General features: G+C 38.5%; 1 protein-coding gene across 1 annotated transcript in view; it reads right to left on the reverse strand.

Annotated features, from left to right (window-relative positions):
* Window positions 1-17773, reverse strand: part of doc2a (double C2-like domains, alpha) — a 116787-nt gene that overhangs the window by 46083 nt on the left and 52931 nt on the right. The window contains exons 4-5 of the mRNA XM_033644373.2: window positions 6811-6885; window positions 5895-6004 (exon numbers count right to left, since the gene is read on the reverse strand). Coding sequence (XP_033500264.1) covers window positions 5895-6004; window positions 6811-6885 — 185 coding nt within the window. The remainder of the gene's footprint in view (window positions 1-5894; window positions 6005-6810; window positions 6886-17773) is intronic.

A 17773-nucleotide genomic window follows, 5' to 3' on the forward strand; every position in this document is an offset into this window, starting at 1 on the left:
GCCGAACTGGACGAAGTTAAACAGTTGCAGATCAATGTAAATACAAAGTTGTGAGTTCCTGGCGTGTGTGCTGCGTTGCCTGGCAACAGACTGGGGGAACTGTTTTTTTTCGCGGAGCTTCATAACATATTTAAATAACTTATTTCATCACCTTTTGCTAACATTTCCTTACTCAGCATTGCTGTTTAAGCTGTTGTTGAACTGTTGTATAAAAGCAATATCACACTCGAGGTCATGATGTTGTACTGTAGGCTATATCGTCACGGCTGTGATTCGGTCATAGGCAATCACAGCCGTGACGATATACAGTACAACATCATGACCTCGAGTGTGATATTGCTTAAATATAGTCACTCTAGTGTTTACTTTTTTCCATTTTCCTTGCTTCCATTTTTCCTCTTCTTCTTCTTCTGTTTTGAATCTCATTCTCACTCGACTTCCTGACGGGTCCTAGCGCCTCCTGGGGCAAGTACAGCCAAAGATACTGACCATTCAGCCAATTGTGCTCATTGTTCAGAGACAAACGTCACCCGTATCTCATGCTAAGCAAAGTGCAATTGGCTGGAAACATGTCACATGGGAACAGGTGCCTTCAGGGCTCACAAAAAAAACTCTGGAATACTGATTACAACCACACATTCATGAAATGGTCAAATTATCGTACATTTGGCTTTTTTTGGGATTATTGATCGTACATCATACAGAGGGCCAAATTATCGTACAAATACGATAATTATCGTACACCTGGCAACGCTGTTCACTGGGCCGACTGCCGGCACCTTTTAAGGTGGAACGTTTACTTGTTATGTTACTCAATGTATGAGGTGAAGACATGAATCCATCAGCACACCTTAAATTTCACTGTACACAACTTTGACCATTACTTTTGTTTTTATATGACATACACTTTTAGTAATGAGTCGAGTTAAGCATTTATATATATTAATTTCAACCATGTTATGTAAATGGCATATATTCTAATCCTCACTCACAGAAAAAAAAGCATTGTGGAGCGTCGTGTGGGCTCACAACCCCCAAGCTTGCTTTCAAAGGAATAAATGCACAAACCAACTATTTTTAAATATCCCAGCCTTTTTTATTTTGTTCTTGTTTGTGTGGGAACCTGTGGACAATAAACTCGGTGCAGACTACCCTCTGTGTCACTGGTAATGAGGAAATACAGTGAGTGTTGAATGGTTCCAGGGGTACCATACCAAAAGTGTTTGGTGGAAACGGGGCTTAAGTCACATGCTTCATGAAATATCACGTGATGTCACAGATGACCCTTCTTGCAGTCAGACAACAGTGGAAACATGAGTGAGATTTAAAGAGTATAATAACCTGAGTAGTTTATCGAAAATGTATTTTATTGTTTAAAAGATTTTCAGCATCATGGATGATTTTTACCTGATTTTGACAATGCGGCTCAGGCCAGGTGAAATGTGTAGTGTTACAGCAGCAAAAGGGATAGTGTAATAACAAGAAGCATCAGCAAGATGTAATGAACGACAAAATAAAATAACACGGTCAAAATTAATATATATAAATTCTTGAAGATCCACTCATTACTAAAAGTGTATGTCATATAAAAACTAAAGTAATGGTCAAAGTTGTCACAGTAAAATTTAAGGTGTGTTGATGGATTCATGCCATGCATTGAGTAACGTTACAAGTAAACGTTCCACCTTAACATTTGCCGGCAGTCAATCCAGTGAATTAAGTTATTTTTTTCTTTGACTACAGCTGCTGCAAGAGGCAGCAAGTCATCCTTTCATTTTATTGTTACAGTCTACTAATACAACTTTCCACGATATGAACAGTGGCGTCTGCCTCAAGGCCTGTTTATACGGTTCTGTATATTTTTGAAAACAGGTATTTATCTTTGCGTTTGCACATATCATTTACATGTAACCTTTGTTTTTCTCGACAAAAATGGAAATTTTCAAAAACGGCTTCCAAAGTGAACATTTTTAAGAATATACACTTCTATAAACCCAGGTTGCACATGCCCATTAGGTGCCCGGGAACCACAACAACAATGGCGGATATATGCCGGGTTGTTTACGTTTTGTTAGCACTTTTGGGACTACTTACAAGCTTACAAATAAACTTAGCACTGCTGCATCAACATCACCACTACATACATACACCACTATATTTAGATTGCTTCTCCCCAATTTCTCTTCAAGAATTGACAGCAGTGATTTCTTCATCTAAATCATCAATGTGTCTCTTAGACCCCATCCCAACTAGGCTACTTAAGGAGGTCTTTCCTTTAGTTAACACTCATATATTAGATATGATCAATATATCCTTATTAACAGGCTATGTACCACAGTCTTTTAAGGCAGCTGTAATTAAACCTCTACTAAAAAAGCCCACCCTGGACCCAGAGGTGTTAGCCAACTATAGACCAATATCTAATCTTCCCTTTATGTCAAAGATCCTTGAGAAAGTAGTCGCAGACCAGCTGTGTGATTTTCTCCATGATAATAATTTATTTGAGGAATTTCAGTCAGGATTTAGAGTGCATCATAGCACTGAGACAGCTCTAGTTAAAATTACAAATGACCTTCTAATTGCTTCAGACAAAGGACTCGTCTCTGTACTTGTTTTATTAGATCTTAGTGCGGCGTTTGACACAATTGACCATCAAATTCTACTGCAGAGACTGGATCACTTAATTGGCCTTAAAGGTTTTGCACTAAGCTGGTTTAAATCTTATTTATCTGATCGTTTTCAGTTTGTTGATGTTCATAATGAATCATCCTTACGTACCAAAGTTTGTTTTGGAGTTCTGCAAGGTTCTGTGCTCGGACCAATCCTATTTACTCTATATATGCTTCCTTTAGGTAACATTATTAGAAATCACTCTATAAATTTCCATTGTTATGCAGATGATACTCAGTTGTATTTATCGATGAAGCCAGAAGAAAGTAATCAATTAACTAAACTCCATAACTGCCTTAAAGACATAAAAACTTGGATGAGCACCAATTTCCTGATGTTAAATTCAGACAAAACTGAAGTTATTGTTCTTGGCCCCAAACAACTCAGAGACTCTTTATCTGATGACATAGTTTCTCTAGATGGCATTGCTCTGGCTTCTAGCACTACCGTAAAAAACCTTGGAGTAATATTTGATCAAGATTTGTCTTTTAATTCTCATTTAAAACAAACCTCACGGACTGCATTTTTTCATCTGCGTAATATTGCGAAAATTAGGCCTATCCTGACCTGAAAAGATGCAGAAAAATTGGTCCACGCTTTTGTTACCTCTAGGCTGGATTACTGTAACTCTCTATTATCAGGTAGCTCTAGTAAGTCCTTAAAAACTCTCCAGCTAATTCAGAATGCAGCAGCACGTGTACTAACAGGAACTAAGAAACGAGATCATATTTCTCCTGTTTTAGCTTCTCTGCACTGGCTCCCTGTAAAATCCAGAACTGAATTTAAAATCCTACTGTTAACTTATAAAGCTCTAAATGGTCAAGCTCCGTCATATCTTAGAGAGCTCATAGTGCCATATTATCCCACCAGAACACTGCGCTCTGAGAATGCAGGGTTACTCATGGTCCCTAAAGTCTCCAAAAGTAGATCAGGAGCTAGAGCCTTCAGCTATTAGGCTCCTCTCCTGTGGAATCATCTTCCTGTTACGGTTCGGGAGGCAGACACCGTCTCCACATTTAAGACTAGACTTAAGACTTTCCTCTTTGATAAAGCTTATAGTTAGGGCTGGCTCAGGCTTGCCCTGTACCAGCCCCTAGTTAGGCTGACTTAGGCCTAGTCTGCCGGAGGACCCCCCTATAATACACCGGGCACCTTCTCTCTCTCTCTCTCTCTCTCTCCCTCTCGTATTCTATTACTGCATCTTGCTAACTCGGCCATTCTGGATGTCACTAACTTGGCTTCTTCTCCGGAGCCTTTGTGCTCCACTGTCTCTCAGAATAACTCATACCGCAGCGGTGCCTGGACAGCGTGACGTGTGTGGTTGTGCTGCTGCCGTGGTCCTGCCAGATGCCTCCTGCTGCTGCTGCCATCATTAGTCATTAGTCATACTTCTACTGTTATTATACACATATGACTATTGTCACACATGTATACTGCCAGATATTAATACATACTTTCAACATATTGTACCACAGTAGCCAGAACTATAACTATAATATTATTACTTTCAATAATGTTGTTGTAAGCTACTGTTATTACCTGCATCTCTCTCTCTGTCTCTCTCTCTGTCTCATTGTGTCATACAGATTACTGTTAATTTATTATGCTGATCTGTTCTGTACGACATCTATTGCACGTCTGTCCGTCCTGGAAGAGGGATCCCTCCTCAGTTGCTCTTCCTGAGGTTTCTACCGTTTTTTTTCCCCATTAAAGGGGTTTTTTTGGGGAGTTTTTCCTTATCCGCTGCGAGGGTCCTAAGGACAGAGGGATGTCGTATGCTGTAAAGCCCTGTGAGGCAAATTGTGATTTGTGATATTGGGCTTTATAAATACAATTGATTGATTGATTGATTGATTGATTGATCTGCGCACAAAGACGTCTGCTGTGCCCAATATTAGTAAGTGTATAGCAGCTAACTATGCTACATAAGGTTAAAATGTAGTTTATCATTGTTTTTATCACTAGCGCCAAGAGGAAAACAAATCACTCTGCATGTGCAGAATGTTCTTCTATGGTGTTTGACATATGGCATATCGCCATATGTTATCACCATATCGGTGATCAAATTCAAAGTCCTGAGCCACATTGTCAAATCAGGTAAACAATCATCCATGAATTTGAAAATCTTTTAGAAAACACTAAAATACATTTTCGATAAACTACTCCAGTTATTATACTCTCTCCAAATCTCATGTTTCCACTGTTGTCTGACTGCAACAGGTGGCATTTTTGATATTACAGGAAGAGACTTCTGCTTAACGGGGCAATAACAAACAGACTGGCATTCAAGGCAAAGGTAAAGAGACACTTCAGACACTTCTAATAACAATGTGAGCCACTCTGTGTCAAAATAACAGATATACAGTGATAGTGTTCAGTTGCCCCATGTGCTTGTTCTGCAGCTGCTCTCTCAGTCAGTGTCGAAGTTATCTTTTAAGTAAAAGGCTCTGAATATGTCTTTTGATGGTAGACTACAGGAGGAAGACAGGGTCCTGATTCTGGACTGAAGAGAATTCCACTTCACTTCAGTGCAAATTGTTACTGATCAATATCCTTCAAAGCCATTGTGTTTTGTGTTTTCACACACACACACACACACACACACACACACACACACACACACTTTCTTTATTACATTTCCTAAGAGGTTCATTCATAGTCACAATCTTCATTTTTAGTTAAGATTAAATGTTTGCTCCTGAGCTTTGTAATTAAAGGCTCTCCACACTGTTGTTTCACTTCTTTTGATTATGAACGCTCACCCCCCTCTTTGTGCCATCTATGGGAGAAACATTAATTCATCATTAAAGGGTGGAAAACACATCAGCACGTACTGAGCTCCTTCAGGCTGCATGCCGACTGCAGCAAGTTAAAAACCACATCAGGCTTCATTGAAAGAAAGTGCACATTTCTCCAAATAGCACCACTGATTATGTTGCACTTGAATCCAAGCTGATGAATGTTTATTGCACGTGTTTTCATGAATGAACAAGAGCTGAAAACTACAAAGATCACGTCACCTCTTGAGCTCTGTATGTCTAACACAGCGGCTTTCTGCTCTGACACTTAAATTAATCAAAGATGACAACTGAGCGCATGTCTGAATGTCAAGACGTCTCTGCGCTCGATTACTGGCTGTGTAAGTGTAATCAGTCTAAAATGAGACCCGATGAAACCAGGCATGAATCATTCCAAGTGTCACGCATGCACACACACACACACACCTGAGTGTCTTCCTGTGCATGTCTTCTTCTGTGATCCCGACGTAAGTGAGTGTTTCATTCCACACTGGATTCAGGGAGTTACGGATCGTCTTCGTCTTCAGCTTATTGGCCTGAACATACACACAAACACACACACACACAGACAGTCAGACAGACAGATTGAAAAATATTGATCATAGTCGCGCATTTCACACTCTGCAGCTCCACACTGTAGTCCACAAAATGTAGCCAGATTTCAAAGTTCTCCCTCTCTCTCTCTCTCATTGTTGGAAAACATTTAAACCTGGATTAAATCTTTCCAAATCTCATTTAAGATTGAATTTAATGTAATCAAGGCTTAACATTCATTAATTGTGGTCAGGTTGCGCCAACGCTACAGACTCACATTTAAACCGTAATAAAAAAAAATGGATTTGAAACAGTCATTTGGGTTAGCTTAAGAGGTTTAGTTTGTTAAGATAACAGCGAACTGCAGAAAACACATTCCACTTTTCCAAAGACTTAAACAAAATAGCAGATGAATTTTGCTTTTCAATCAGTGCACCAGTTACTTTTATGCTCCACACATCAGCTGTGAGTGAGGATGATTTAATTTCATGAGTTTTAATAAGTGATCTCATCTGAAATCAGACAAATCCGCGCTCTACTGTCACTCCAATGCAAATATCTTTTAACTGCACCTCAGCTGCATCAAAAAGAATGTATACATGGTGAATTTAATTTCTAACACCCTAACCCAAAGTTTACATAACAATATCATGATAAATATAGAGCTACTACTGTATTTTAATGTGTAAATCAATGCATTTTTATGATTTTAACTCAACACAAGAGTCATCAGTCTCAACTAATCTTAAATTATTCTATAACTCAATTTAATCAAACCTTTGTTGACATGTCAGTGGTTGAGTCTCACCTTACAGGCTCCAGGCAGCAGGTGCAGTTTGACATATGGGTCGGCCAAACCGTTAAAGTCCATTGGCTTCAGACCCTGCAGACAGAAACGACAACAGGTCATTTAAACAAAGATTTACAGTGACAGTCATTGTGTTTTGTTCAGGTGGGCTAGTTCAGGGGTCCTAGTCCTGTTCATTCTGGCTTAACAAGACACTTACAGCTGCAGAGTCTGGTTCATCCAGACAGATGTGTTTAATTATTTAGCACATTAGAGCTCCTCTCAGGACTGCATGGGAATCTGTGTTTGATTGACTTCTCTCCCTCTCTCAGGTAGAAGACGCGCCTTCAACCAGAAAGTGTGTGCTTTATGGTGATAAAGGATTGGTGTGACAGCTCTCACCCTGTGCCACAAGGGGAATAAACACTCTGGATCACTGCTATGTGCCGTTCAGAGGCAGCTGCAGAGCGGAGTCACTGCTGGTGTTCGAGAGGAGCACCCACGCAGACATCGTGTTGAGGACAAGATATGAAATGAACTATGATGCATCCCCCCAGTGACACAAAAGAGGTGGAGCCAATCAGAGTCTGGAAAACGTTCCAGGAAACCACTGACGACATCACTGATGACATCAATGAATTTACTGAGTCAGTGGTGGATTTAATTTGTAAAACAACATAAGCAACTGCACCTAAAACTACAGTTAATCCATTCCACAACCAGAAGAGATGGATTACCAGAACCATCCTAATGGAGTTCATCTTATGACAGGATCACTGCAGCCACGATACAACAGACCCTAATTTAAAGCAAATGTCAGCCGGTTGCATAAAGTGGGCTCCTTCCCTACTTCCAGCAGCCTTGCTCAGACCACACCCATCCTCAAACTCAGCTGTCATTGTGATTTGTCATTGGTACACACCTGTTAAGTGTCCTGACTATCTTGCACAGTTGTGACGTTATTGCATTCACAAAATCTGTCCACAGACAGACAGACAGACATTTATACACTTGGTAAAATACTCAAAACCACCTCTGTGGTAGTTCCCAGTTCCCACTACAATAAATTTCACCCGGACCACATTTTCCCATAATGACGCACAACACACAGACTCACAAAGTGATGCTGTGACATTGTTGTGACTGGTAATTACAAGGTAAGGGCTATTTTCACCCTGGTGCAAATATCAACATATTGCTAAATAGCAACGTATGCTATTTGCACCCCTGTACAATTAGAAGTGGATGCTATTTGTAAAATTTCATTATATGCAGATGATGTTCTTTTATATGTATCTGATCCTCTTTTATCTATTCCACATATTCTTCATACTCTTGAAGACTTTGGTAAGTTTTCAGGATATAAACTCAATCTTGACAAAAGTGAGCTACTACCTATTTTCAATACTGCCACCAGTCAAATCTCTTTTAATTCCCTACCATTTAAAATAATAAATAATAAATTAAATTACCTTCATATATCTCTTACAAAATCTTACTCTCAATTGTTAAAAGCCAATTTCACTCCACTTCTGAATCATACCCGGCGGGATCTTCTGCGCTGGTCTAATATGCCTCTATCATTAATCGGACAAATTAACAGTTAAAACAAACATTCTTCCTAAGTTTTTATATTTATTTCAATGCATTCCACTCTTTCTCACAAAGTCTTTCTTTAAAAAGCTGGACAGCTTAATTTCATCATTTATTTGGAGCAATAAAACAGCTCGGATTCGGAAAGTATTCTTGCAAAGACCAAAGATGCATGGTGGTATGGCTCTTCCGAGCTTTCAAATTTATTACTGGGCAGTAAATATCAAGACTATGCTTTATTGGCTGTTTGATACCACTTCTCATGATACTCCTGCTTGGCTACAAACTCAAGTTCCTGCACTCGATTTTCACTCTCTGCCCTTCTGTGCTCATCAATCCCTTTGCGCACCCCCCAAGCCTGTCTGAACCCAGTGGTCTTACACTCTTTGAAAATTTGGTCTCAGTTCAGGAAACATTACAGATTATTTTCCCAGTCTATATATGCCCCTATTGCAGCTAACCATCTGTTCCCAGCCTCCCTCATCGACAAAGCATTTGATCAGTGGTCCAAAGCAGATATTTCAAATATAAGCTTTCTGTATAATGAAGGAACTTTGATGTCATTCAATCAGATCAAGAACAAATGTAATCTTCCTCCACATAGGGTTTTTTTTTAATTTTTTTTGCAATTTGCAAATTAGAAATTTTATTAAAAGTCAGTGTATACATTATTTCTCCATGCCACCAAAAACATCTCTTGATTTGATCTTGGAAATCAAACCAGAAGTCAAGGGAACAATATCCAAGCTTTATACATTTATTTTTGAGTTGGAAGACTCTTCACTTGTGTCTATAAAGGAAAAGTGGGAGAATGATCTTGAAGCATATCAGAAGTGGTCTAAAATTCTTAAAAACATTTATTCTTCATCTATCTGTAGAAGGCATGCTCTTATTCAATTTAAGATTGTTCACCGTCTTCATCTAAGGTCAAGCTCTCTCGAATTTTTCTGGAAATTAGCCCCACATGTGACAGATGCAAGCAAGCCCCTGCCTGCCTTTACCACACATTCTGGTCATGTCCCACTTTACTAACGTTTTGGTCTTCTATATCTATATCTTCTATATCTTCTATTTTATTCTTCTATATATAAACTATACTCAAAAATAGTAGGCTGTACAATTAAACCATGTCCGTTCCTTGCTCTTTTTGGTGTGCCATCAGGGGATCTCATTTTAACGAATGCTCAACTGAATTGTATAGCTTATTCTGCTCTTTTGGCAAGACATCTTATTCTTTTAAACTGTAAGAGTGACTGCCCTCCTTCCTTTGGCAGGTGGATCTGTGATGTCATGTATTTTCTCAAAGTTGAAAAGGTTAGATATGTATTAGGAGCTACTGGTAAATTTAGTGTAATATGGCAGTCTTTTATTTCTTACGTGGATCAGTTAACTACATCTCTTTACACTTAGAAATGGGTTTTGCTTGGTATAATTCTGAAACTGTGATCTGGTGCTCTGTTGCTGTTGTGTTGTGTTTTGTTTTTTGTTTTTTTTTTTCTTAGGATTACACAACTGTAAATGTATTTGGTTGTGAGTATTTTGATTGTCAATGTGTTATGATTTGTTATGTAATAAGGACATGATGGTTAGATGTCGCTTTCATGTCTTTGAGCTCATGTTGATACAATGGTGCCAGATAAACATATATATATTTATTTATTTTTATTTTTTATTGTTGCACACGTTGTACAAGATGCACATGTGTATTATTTGTGATGTGTTTGTGCATTGTACACAATATGTAGGCAGTCATTTTCACAACACGCTAGTGTTGTTGTTTTCTTTTAGGGAGAGTTGGCGTTTCCGTATGGGTGTGGCCTTTTTTTCAGGCCCCCATGTGATTTTGGACATTGTGGCGAACTTGAGTGCAACTCCAACAAGACTGTACGGCTATGCAGCCCTATTTTGTTGTGTTTTTCTATCTTGTGTTGTTGTCTCGTGTTGTGATTATTTGTTTTTTATATTTTTGGTTTCTTTTTACTTAGCCTATAATAATGTATTATGTATAATACTTGGGCAACCTTTTGTGCTTAATTAAAAAAAAAATTTAAAAAAAGAAGAAGTGGATGCTATTCATACACTGGATCATAGTGATGTGTGCTATTTATACCCACCTTGGTGCAAATATTTGTACCCTCATTTTGTACAACTAAATTATTATCCTCTCAACCTCAACCCTCAGGACCTAGGTTAGCTACATAGCTAACTATCCTAGTATTACAATGCAACCATGCCAAGTGTCTTTTCTTTAAGCGGATTTATGGTTGTGCGTAGACCCTACACATGTAGCCTATGCATGTTACCCACACCGTTGTGAGCATTTTTACTTCTGCGGTGGTGCATCTGTGTCACTCTGCAGTTACACCTCCAAAACACTAGTGGCTACGGAGGTTTCTGTGAGGTGCTGTAAAGTTTTGTTGATTCAATACACACCCAAAACACTCATTAAACATGGCTTAATAGAGATGATTTCAAACACAAGTACACAAATCAGCTTCACTATAACTCGCAGCATTCACAGACAAACACTTGGGTTAATCCGGACACATTTTCCCCACAAATACAACATGCTAACATTATTAGCACAAGCCTATGGCATTTTGCATTGTATAAATTAGCCTAGCAACTAGCGATCTTTCCCTCTTCTCATATAAAACCAGGGACAACAGCAACATTTAACAAAGGTAACAGCACACAGTTTTGCTCCATTACAACTCACAAAGTTCACTGACAAAACAACTGCCCTGTATTAAACATGTTTTCCAAACAAATAAAACATGCTAACATTATTAGCACAAGCCTATGGCATTTTACACTGTATACATTAGCCTAGTGGCCAGCCATCTTTCCCTCTTCTCATATATAAAACAACCTGATCTCACAGAAATACGTGAAATGACCACGGCCTCTTAACACCGCATTCCGTGGTGGCAGCACGTAATGGGTTGAAATTACGTGCTGCCACCACGAAAACAATGCCGATGTAAAGTCAATTAGGGTCCTCTCCCGTGGTGGACACACGGATTCCCTGATTCAATCACGTCACGTCAACCTCGTTTTCCTCAATGATATCTTTAACATTCCTGTATACACACAAAAACGCGGAAGTGTCCTTGATAACTCAACAATATGACAGGTTAATGTCAAGGCCATAAAATAAAATAAATGTATTTTGCCAGCTTTTGATAGCGTAGGGCTTTAAGAGCATTGTGCTGTGGGCGGATGGGGCGCGTTCCACTACTGTTTTGTAGCTGCTGTCCGCCGTCTGTGGGCTTCATTCCATTTTAGATTGCCATCTGTCTGCCATAACTGAATCCAAACGGCAGTAATAAATAAATAAATAGGAAGATAAAAATAAGGCTGAGCACGGAAGAACCAGAGAGGAAACACCATCACATGGAGCCGTCTGCCCCTGGCAACCCGGCCACCCTCCACTCCACCAGGGGAGAGTGGACCCCAAGCCAGCGCCACAGAACGGCTGCCCCGCTGGTTATACGTCCGACCATGGCAGCTGTCACACAAACCGCTGCTGAAAATTATACATTTTGATACAGGTAGGCTATATACATATTGCAAAACTCTGTAAAAGTACACCAAAGCATAATTTCGTTTCCAAATATTTATTTGAAAACGAAACCATTCATACGGTCAATATAAAACATTTTGTTAGTAATAAAAAACAAATGTAATCTCAATGTGAGCCAGCCGGCGGGACTGCGGCTGAACCACTTCCAATGTTCATTCATTCATTCATTCATTCACTCATTCAATCGCGTGTTCAATGCGTGTGTGTGTGTGTGTGTGTGTGTGTGTGTGTGTGTGTGTGTGTGTGTCAGAGAGGAGTATCAATTAAAAAAAGTAATTATTTCGGTGTTTATTTCTTTTATTCTTCCGGTTTTTTTTTAATTAAAATGCGTAATATAGCCAACAATATTATAGACCAAATGTTAATCTAATTATTATTGTAGAATGTATTTAGCAAATCACCACTCTCAACTGGAGACAGCAGCAAAAAAAAAAGGCATTATAAAAAGCCGACAAATCGTGTTAATTAATTGACGTGAGACATTGAAGAGGTTGTCTCCTATAGTCTGTCATTTTTTATTTTTTTTATCATAACTTCTCGGAAATTACTCAAAAGTAGAACATGCTAAAAGTAAATACAATATTAGGCTAAATAGTATCTAAGCAATAATAAAGTGTCTAAACAATAATAAATATTATCTAAGTTATCTATTAGGCTACCATTCCACTCTGTAAATAGATTTTAACATTTCAATATGATTTTAATATTATTTTTGCTTATTTCATTATTGTTATTATTGGTTTTACTTTTTAGTAGTATTGTATTGTCTGAGGATGACTCATTTTACTAACTATCTACAGTAAAAAAGATAAGAACAAGCAAAGAAACAAACAAAACTCATTTTATACACGGGGCCTTCAAAGTGCTCTTTGAAACTACACCTGGCATGGCTTGTGTCCAAAAAATGAAGAAATCTAAACTTCATCGCAGAGCTAAACCAAATACATCATTGGAAAGGTCTCAACCTGGAGAGTAACATATGTCAGTATGAAGATTCTACATGGCTCCTGCTTTCAGCCATTGACCTTTGAACCTTGACCTCAGTGCATGTTTGAGGGCTTATAACTCAGCAACGAAAGGGGGTACAGACATGGGACCAACTGTTATAGAGAGCTCTTGACCTCAGCTATCATGTGAGTGTAGTTAACAACTGTGGGTGCTGTCAGATATGGATAAAATATGGATAAAATTAATTTTCACCCATTTAGAAATTAGATATTTAAAATCTGATTTCACAAATGTGTTTACCATCCCCTTAAAGTCCACAGTGTACTCTCAATTCAATATTTACAACTTCCAAATCTGGGAAAAACACTTAGATTTTTAAAAAACTACAATTCCCTAGGACCGCGCCATGCAGTTTGATACATATCAGCAACATAGTTGTAGTTCTTCTGATTTGCAAAGTAGGGCTCTAAATAGGGTTGTAAAAAGATATATCTACTGAATATATCTAATATCAAGTAAAGCCGAACTAGTTATTACACTCCACCTAGATGAACTATGGTAAGAAAAAGTAAAGATGTCGGCTAATTTTTGATATTTTAGCTAATACACTAGAAACGGCGTTTTTGGGACAGTAGGTTCGTTTGCGGCATGTAAAATAGGGTTGTAAAAAGCTAGTAAAAAGCTAGCTCTACTGAATAAATCTAATATCTAGTAAAGCCGAAGTAGTTATTACACTGCACCTAGATGGACTATGTTAAGAAAAAAAGCAAGGATATTGGCAAATCATAGTTATTTTAGATAGTACTCTAAAAACGGCGTTTTTGGGACGGTAGGTTTTTTGCGGCTTGTTGTAAAACAGGGTCGTAAAAAGATACATCTACCGGGTATATCAAATGTCTAGTAAAGCTGAACTAGTAATGACACTGCACCTAGATGAAATATGTTAAGAAAAAGTAGGCATGATGGTTCATTTCAGATATTTCAGCAAGTTCTCTAGAAACAGCGTTTTTGTGATTGAATATTTGAATAGGCTATAACAAATATCTAGAACAGCCGAACTATCACGTTATTATCATTATTATTATTATTGGTGGGAAATTATAACAGGGGAATGTATTTGCCGTTTTAATATCAAGAACACTTCCGCGTTTTTGTGTGTATACAGGAATGTTAAAGATATAATTGAGGAAAACGAGGTTGACGTGACGTGATTGAATCAGGGAATCCGTGTGTCCACCACGGGAGAGGACCCTAATTGACTTTACATTGGCATTGTTTTCGTGGTGGCAGCACGTAATTTCAACTCATTACGTGCTGCCACCACGGAATGCGGTGTTAAGAGGCCGTGGTCATTTCACGTATTTCTGTGAGATCAGGTTGATATAAAAACCAGGGACAACAGCGACATTAAACAAAGGTAATGGCACACAATTTGACTCCATCATAACTCACAAGATTCACAGACAAAACAACTGTCATACTAAAAACGTTTTCCAAACGAATACAAAATGCTAATGTCATTAGCACAAGCCTATTGTATTTTACATTGTATAAATTAGCCTAGCTACAAGTGGAGATTAAGTATAAATCCCTGAAGAATAAATCACACACGACTTAAAATGCTATTTTAGTGGAGGCTTTACTGTCTTCACAAGTTATAGTTTCTTATCTGTGAAATAAGAGAAAATAAAAGCTTCGTTTCGGAGGGAAATGGTTTCAGTACAGACAGGAAGGCTGCGTCAGTTAGGTTTTTTGTACACGCAAAGTTTGTCACACGTCATACAGGGGTGAAAATAGCCCAGCTGAGAGGCCAAGGCTATTTATACTGGGGTGCAAATAGTCACTCCTTAATTATAAAGCCTATGTAAGAAAAGGGGAAAAAGGACTAACTTGCAATGCACATGTTAAAGGAAATGATACAATTTATATTCATTTCTTGCTGTTATTTGTGAAATATTTTCAAATTTTATGTCAAACTATCATTTAAATGAGATCATTTGAGAAATTCAGGAGGGAAAGAGCTTTCATAGACATCTGGAAGTGTAGTTGGCAATGGCGATTTTGAGGGGTGGCCTGGGCCACCCCTCAAAACTCATAGGCCACCTCTGTGGCCACCCCAGATCTGATAGGTAGTTGGTCAAGTCCGTCAACAAAAGAAAGCACGCCGCATCTGCTGCTGCTGCTGCTGCTGCTAAAGAAACTGTAGGACGGTCACAGTGACAATGTCAACTGCAGAACTAAAAACGGCACGCTGAATCAAAGCCAACGTTTCAATTTATGCCTTCATCAGGGCCCTGGACATGAATACTGTCTGGGTTGAAAACCACTTTTTGCACATTGTCATACGGTGCTGTAGCATTATTTCGACCTCTCATTGTTCCGACCTCTCATTAGTCCGACGTCCCGTTGTTCCGATATGTGATTATTACTGTATTTGTGTACTATAGAGGATCAGCAACGCAACAAAAGTAGGCTACTGATCAAGATACAAGTGTCATAGAGAGGAGAGATTGAAACACCATACCCTCCTGTTATTAACTCTGGGGTCTGGGTTGTGTGGGGAGCTCTCCGCAGTGCTGAACGGCTCCCGGCGGCTCCGCGACCGGCTCTGGGTCAGCTGGGAAAGGCTTGAGGCGAAGCAGGCTCACGGCTTATGTGTTTGTCACTTTCTTTTTCATTTTAACCCACGCCATGATCTTTTCCTGACCCTAACCAAATGGTTTTTGTGCCTAAACCTAACCAGACCTTAACCACAGGGTATCATGATGATTTCGGAACAACGGGACTTCGGAACAATGGGTTTAATATGGTCGGAACAATGGGATGTCGGACCAATGGGCTGTCGGAAAAATGGGCAGTTCCCCTTCTCGTACATCATAAGGCATCATATAATGACATTATTCAGTCATCAGGCCTTCAACTGTGTCACCTGTATTGTTACCTATGTTTGCTTTACTAATTTAGGCCCCATCTTGTGGTTAAATAAAAACACACCTGGAAAAGAACAAACCAAAAAAAATCAAATTCCAGTATCTCCAACAATTTATATCTATATCTAATTATATCTGTAAAGAACAACAAATATTTCTTTTTTCCTTAGGCTACTTTTTGCTTACAGATAAACTTTTTAATAAGGCCTATCTTTAAGTATTAAGCTTTGATTTGAATTTTTTGGTTTGTTCTGTTGCCTGGATTGCTGTGTTTTTATGTAACCACAAGATGGCGCCTCAATTAGTAGAGCAAACATAACATTAACAGTAACAGTAACATTACAGGTGACACAGATGATGAGCTGACGACTGATAAATGTTATTCTATAGGATGAGTTAAGAGCACTTGAATATTGCTACCCTAATCTAATTTGTGAAGAGATGAGGACTTTAATCCACTATAAGGAAATGCCTCTTAGAAAATTACCCTATCCTGAACATAATAACTGATTAAAAATCGACATGTTAAAATAACCAGAGATTCCTGAGGACTGCGATAGGTGGAAATGGAATAAAAAAAAAAGACTCTTTTTTTTCAAATATTTTTTTACCTGCATAGACACCTTTATTTGACAGTTACAAGACAGGAAATCACGGGAGAGAGAGGGGATGTGACATGCAGTAAAGGTCCTCCGGCCAGGATTCGAACCAGGGTTGGCTGCGTACATGGCATTATACTTCGCTATGCCATGGCCACCCCACACTAGCTTTGTGTCCCATCTTGCATGCAGCTTTTTTAGAAGAGCCACGAGCAAAAAAGTCGGGAACAACTGGTTTATTCATTACCAGCCATGACAACACTCAACTGGTACCGTTTTCACCTTGTGAATATGGTTTGTGTCATCATGGGGAAATGTGGTCCTTGTGACTGTAGTGGGAACTACTACAGAAGCCTCTCTGAGTATTTTACTGGGTCATTGTTTGTCTGTCTGTCTGTCTGTCTGTCTATGGACGGAGTTTGCCTATGTTACAAGCTCATGTTGTTACATTGCCTCTTGGATATCGTGCTCTGATTTGCTTTGTTCGACAAAGCACTTTGTAAACTCTGTTTTTGAAGGTACTTCTTAAATAAAGTTATTATCATTATTAATCCATCACAAGTTGTGTTACGTCAAATTTTCTTGTGAAAAGTAACCAGTAGCTCAAGCTGTCATCATACTTTATTTCTCAATTACAATATTTGTTGATTTATTTGTTGATCTGAATCTGCAAATTAACTGCAGCTGTCAAATAGATATAGTGGAGTAAAAGTACAATATGTATTTATCGAAGCTTACAGACAGACACTTACAATGATTCACGATGAATCTAACAATCACTGTAAATATAACAGACAATTATTAATCACATTATAAATTATACATTATGTACATAAATATCCCTCTATAAATCAGCAGTACTCTGTGTCTGTTTTCCTGGCTTACAGATCTTCTTCAGTGATATGAACACAGTATGTTAAATGATTCAGGAGTGTGAGGACAGCAGGATGGATAATTCCCTCACATGACCAAAGGATCAAACACTTGATTCGAATCTCATGACCCCATTAATGGGACTCATATCATAGTGAATTACTCCCAGATATCTCTTAACAGCTGTGACATTTGCAGCGACAGCAGAGACAGATTTATTTTTCATGTCTATATTTTCAATGAGGCAGAGGGTGCAGACTGTGACCCCACAGACGTGTCTGGTATAAAATGTAATCTCAAATACACAATTAGAAAGTAATGTACGTTTAAATTTAGAGGTGGAACAAGTACTCATATGTTTTACTGAAGTAAAGTAGTAACACTGATCTGTAGAAATACTAGTAAAAGACCCGCATTTAAGATTTTACAAAAACATTTACAACAAAATGTAGGTA

Source organism: Epinephelus lanceolatus, chromosome 18 (assembly GCF_041903045.1).
Source record: "Epinephelus lanceolatus isolate andai-2023 chromosome 18, ASM4190304v1, whole genome shotgun sequence".
NCBI classification, from domain to species: Eukaryota; Metazoa; Chordata; class Actinopteri; order Perciformes; family Serranidae; genus Epinephelus; species Epinephelus lanceolatus.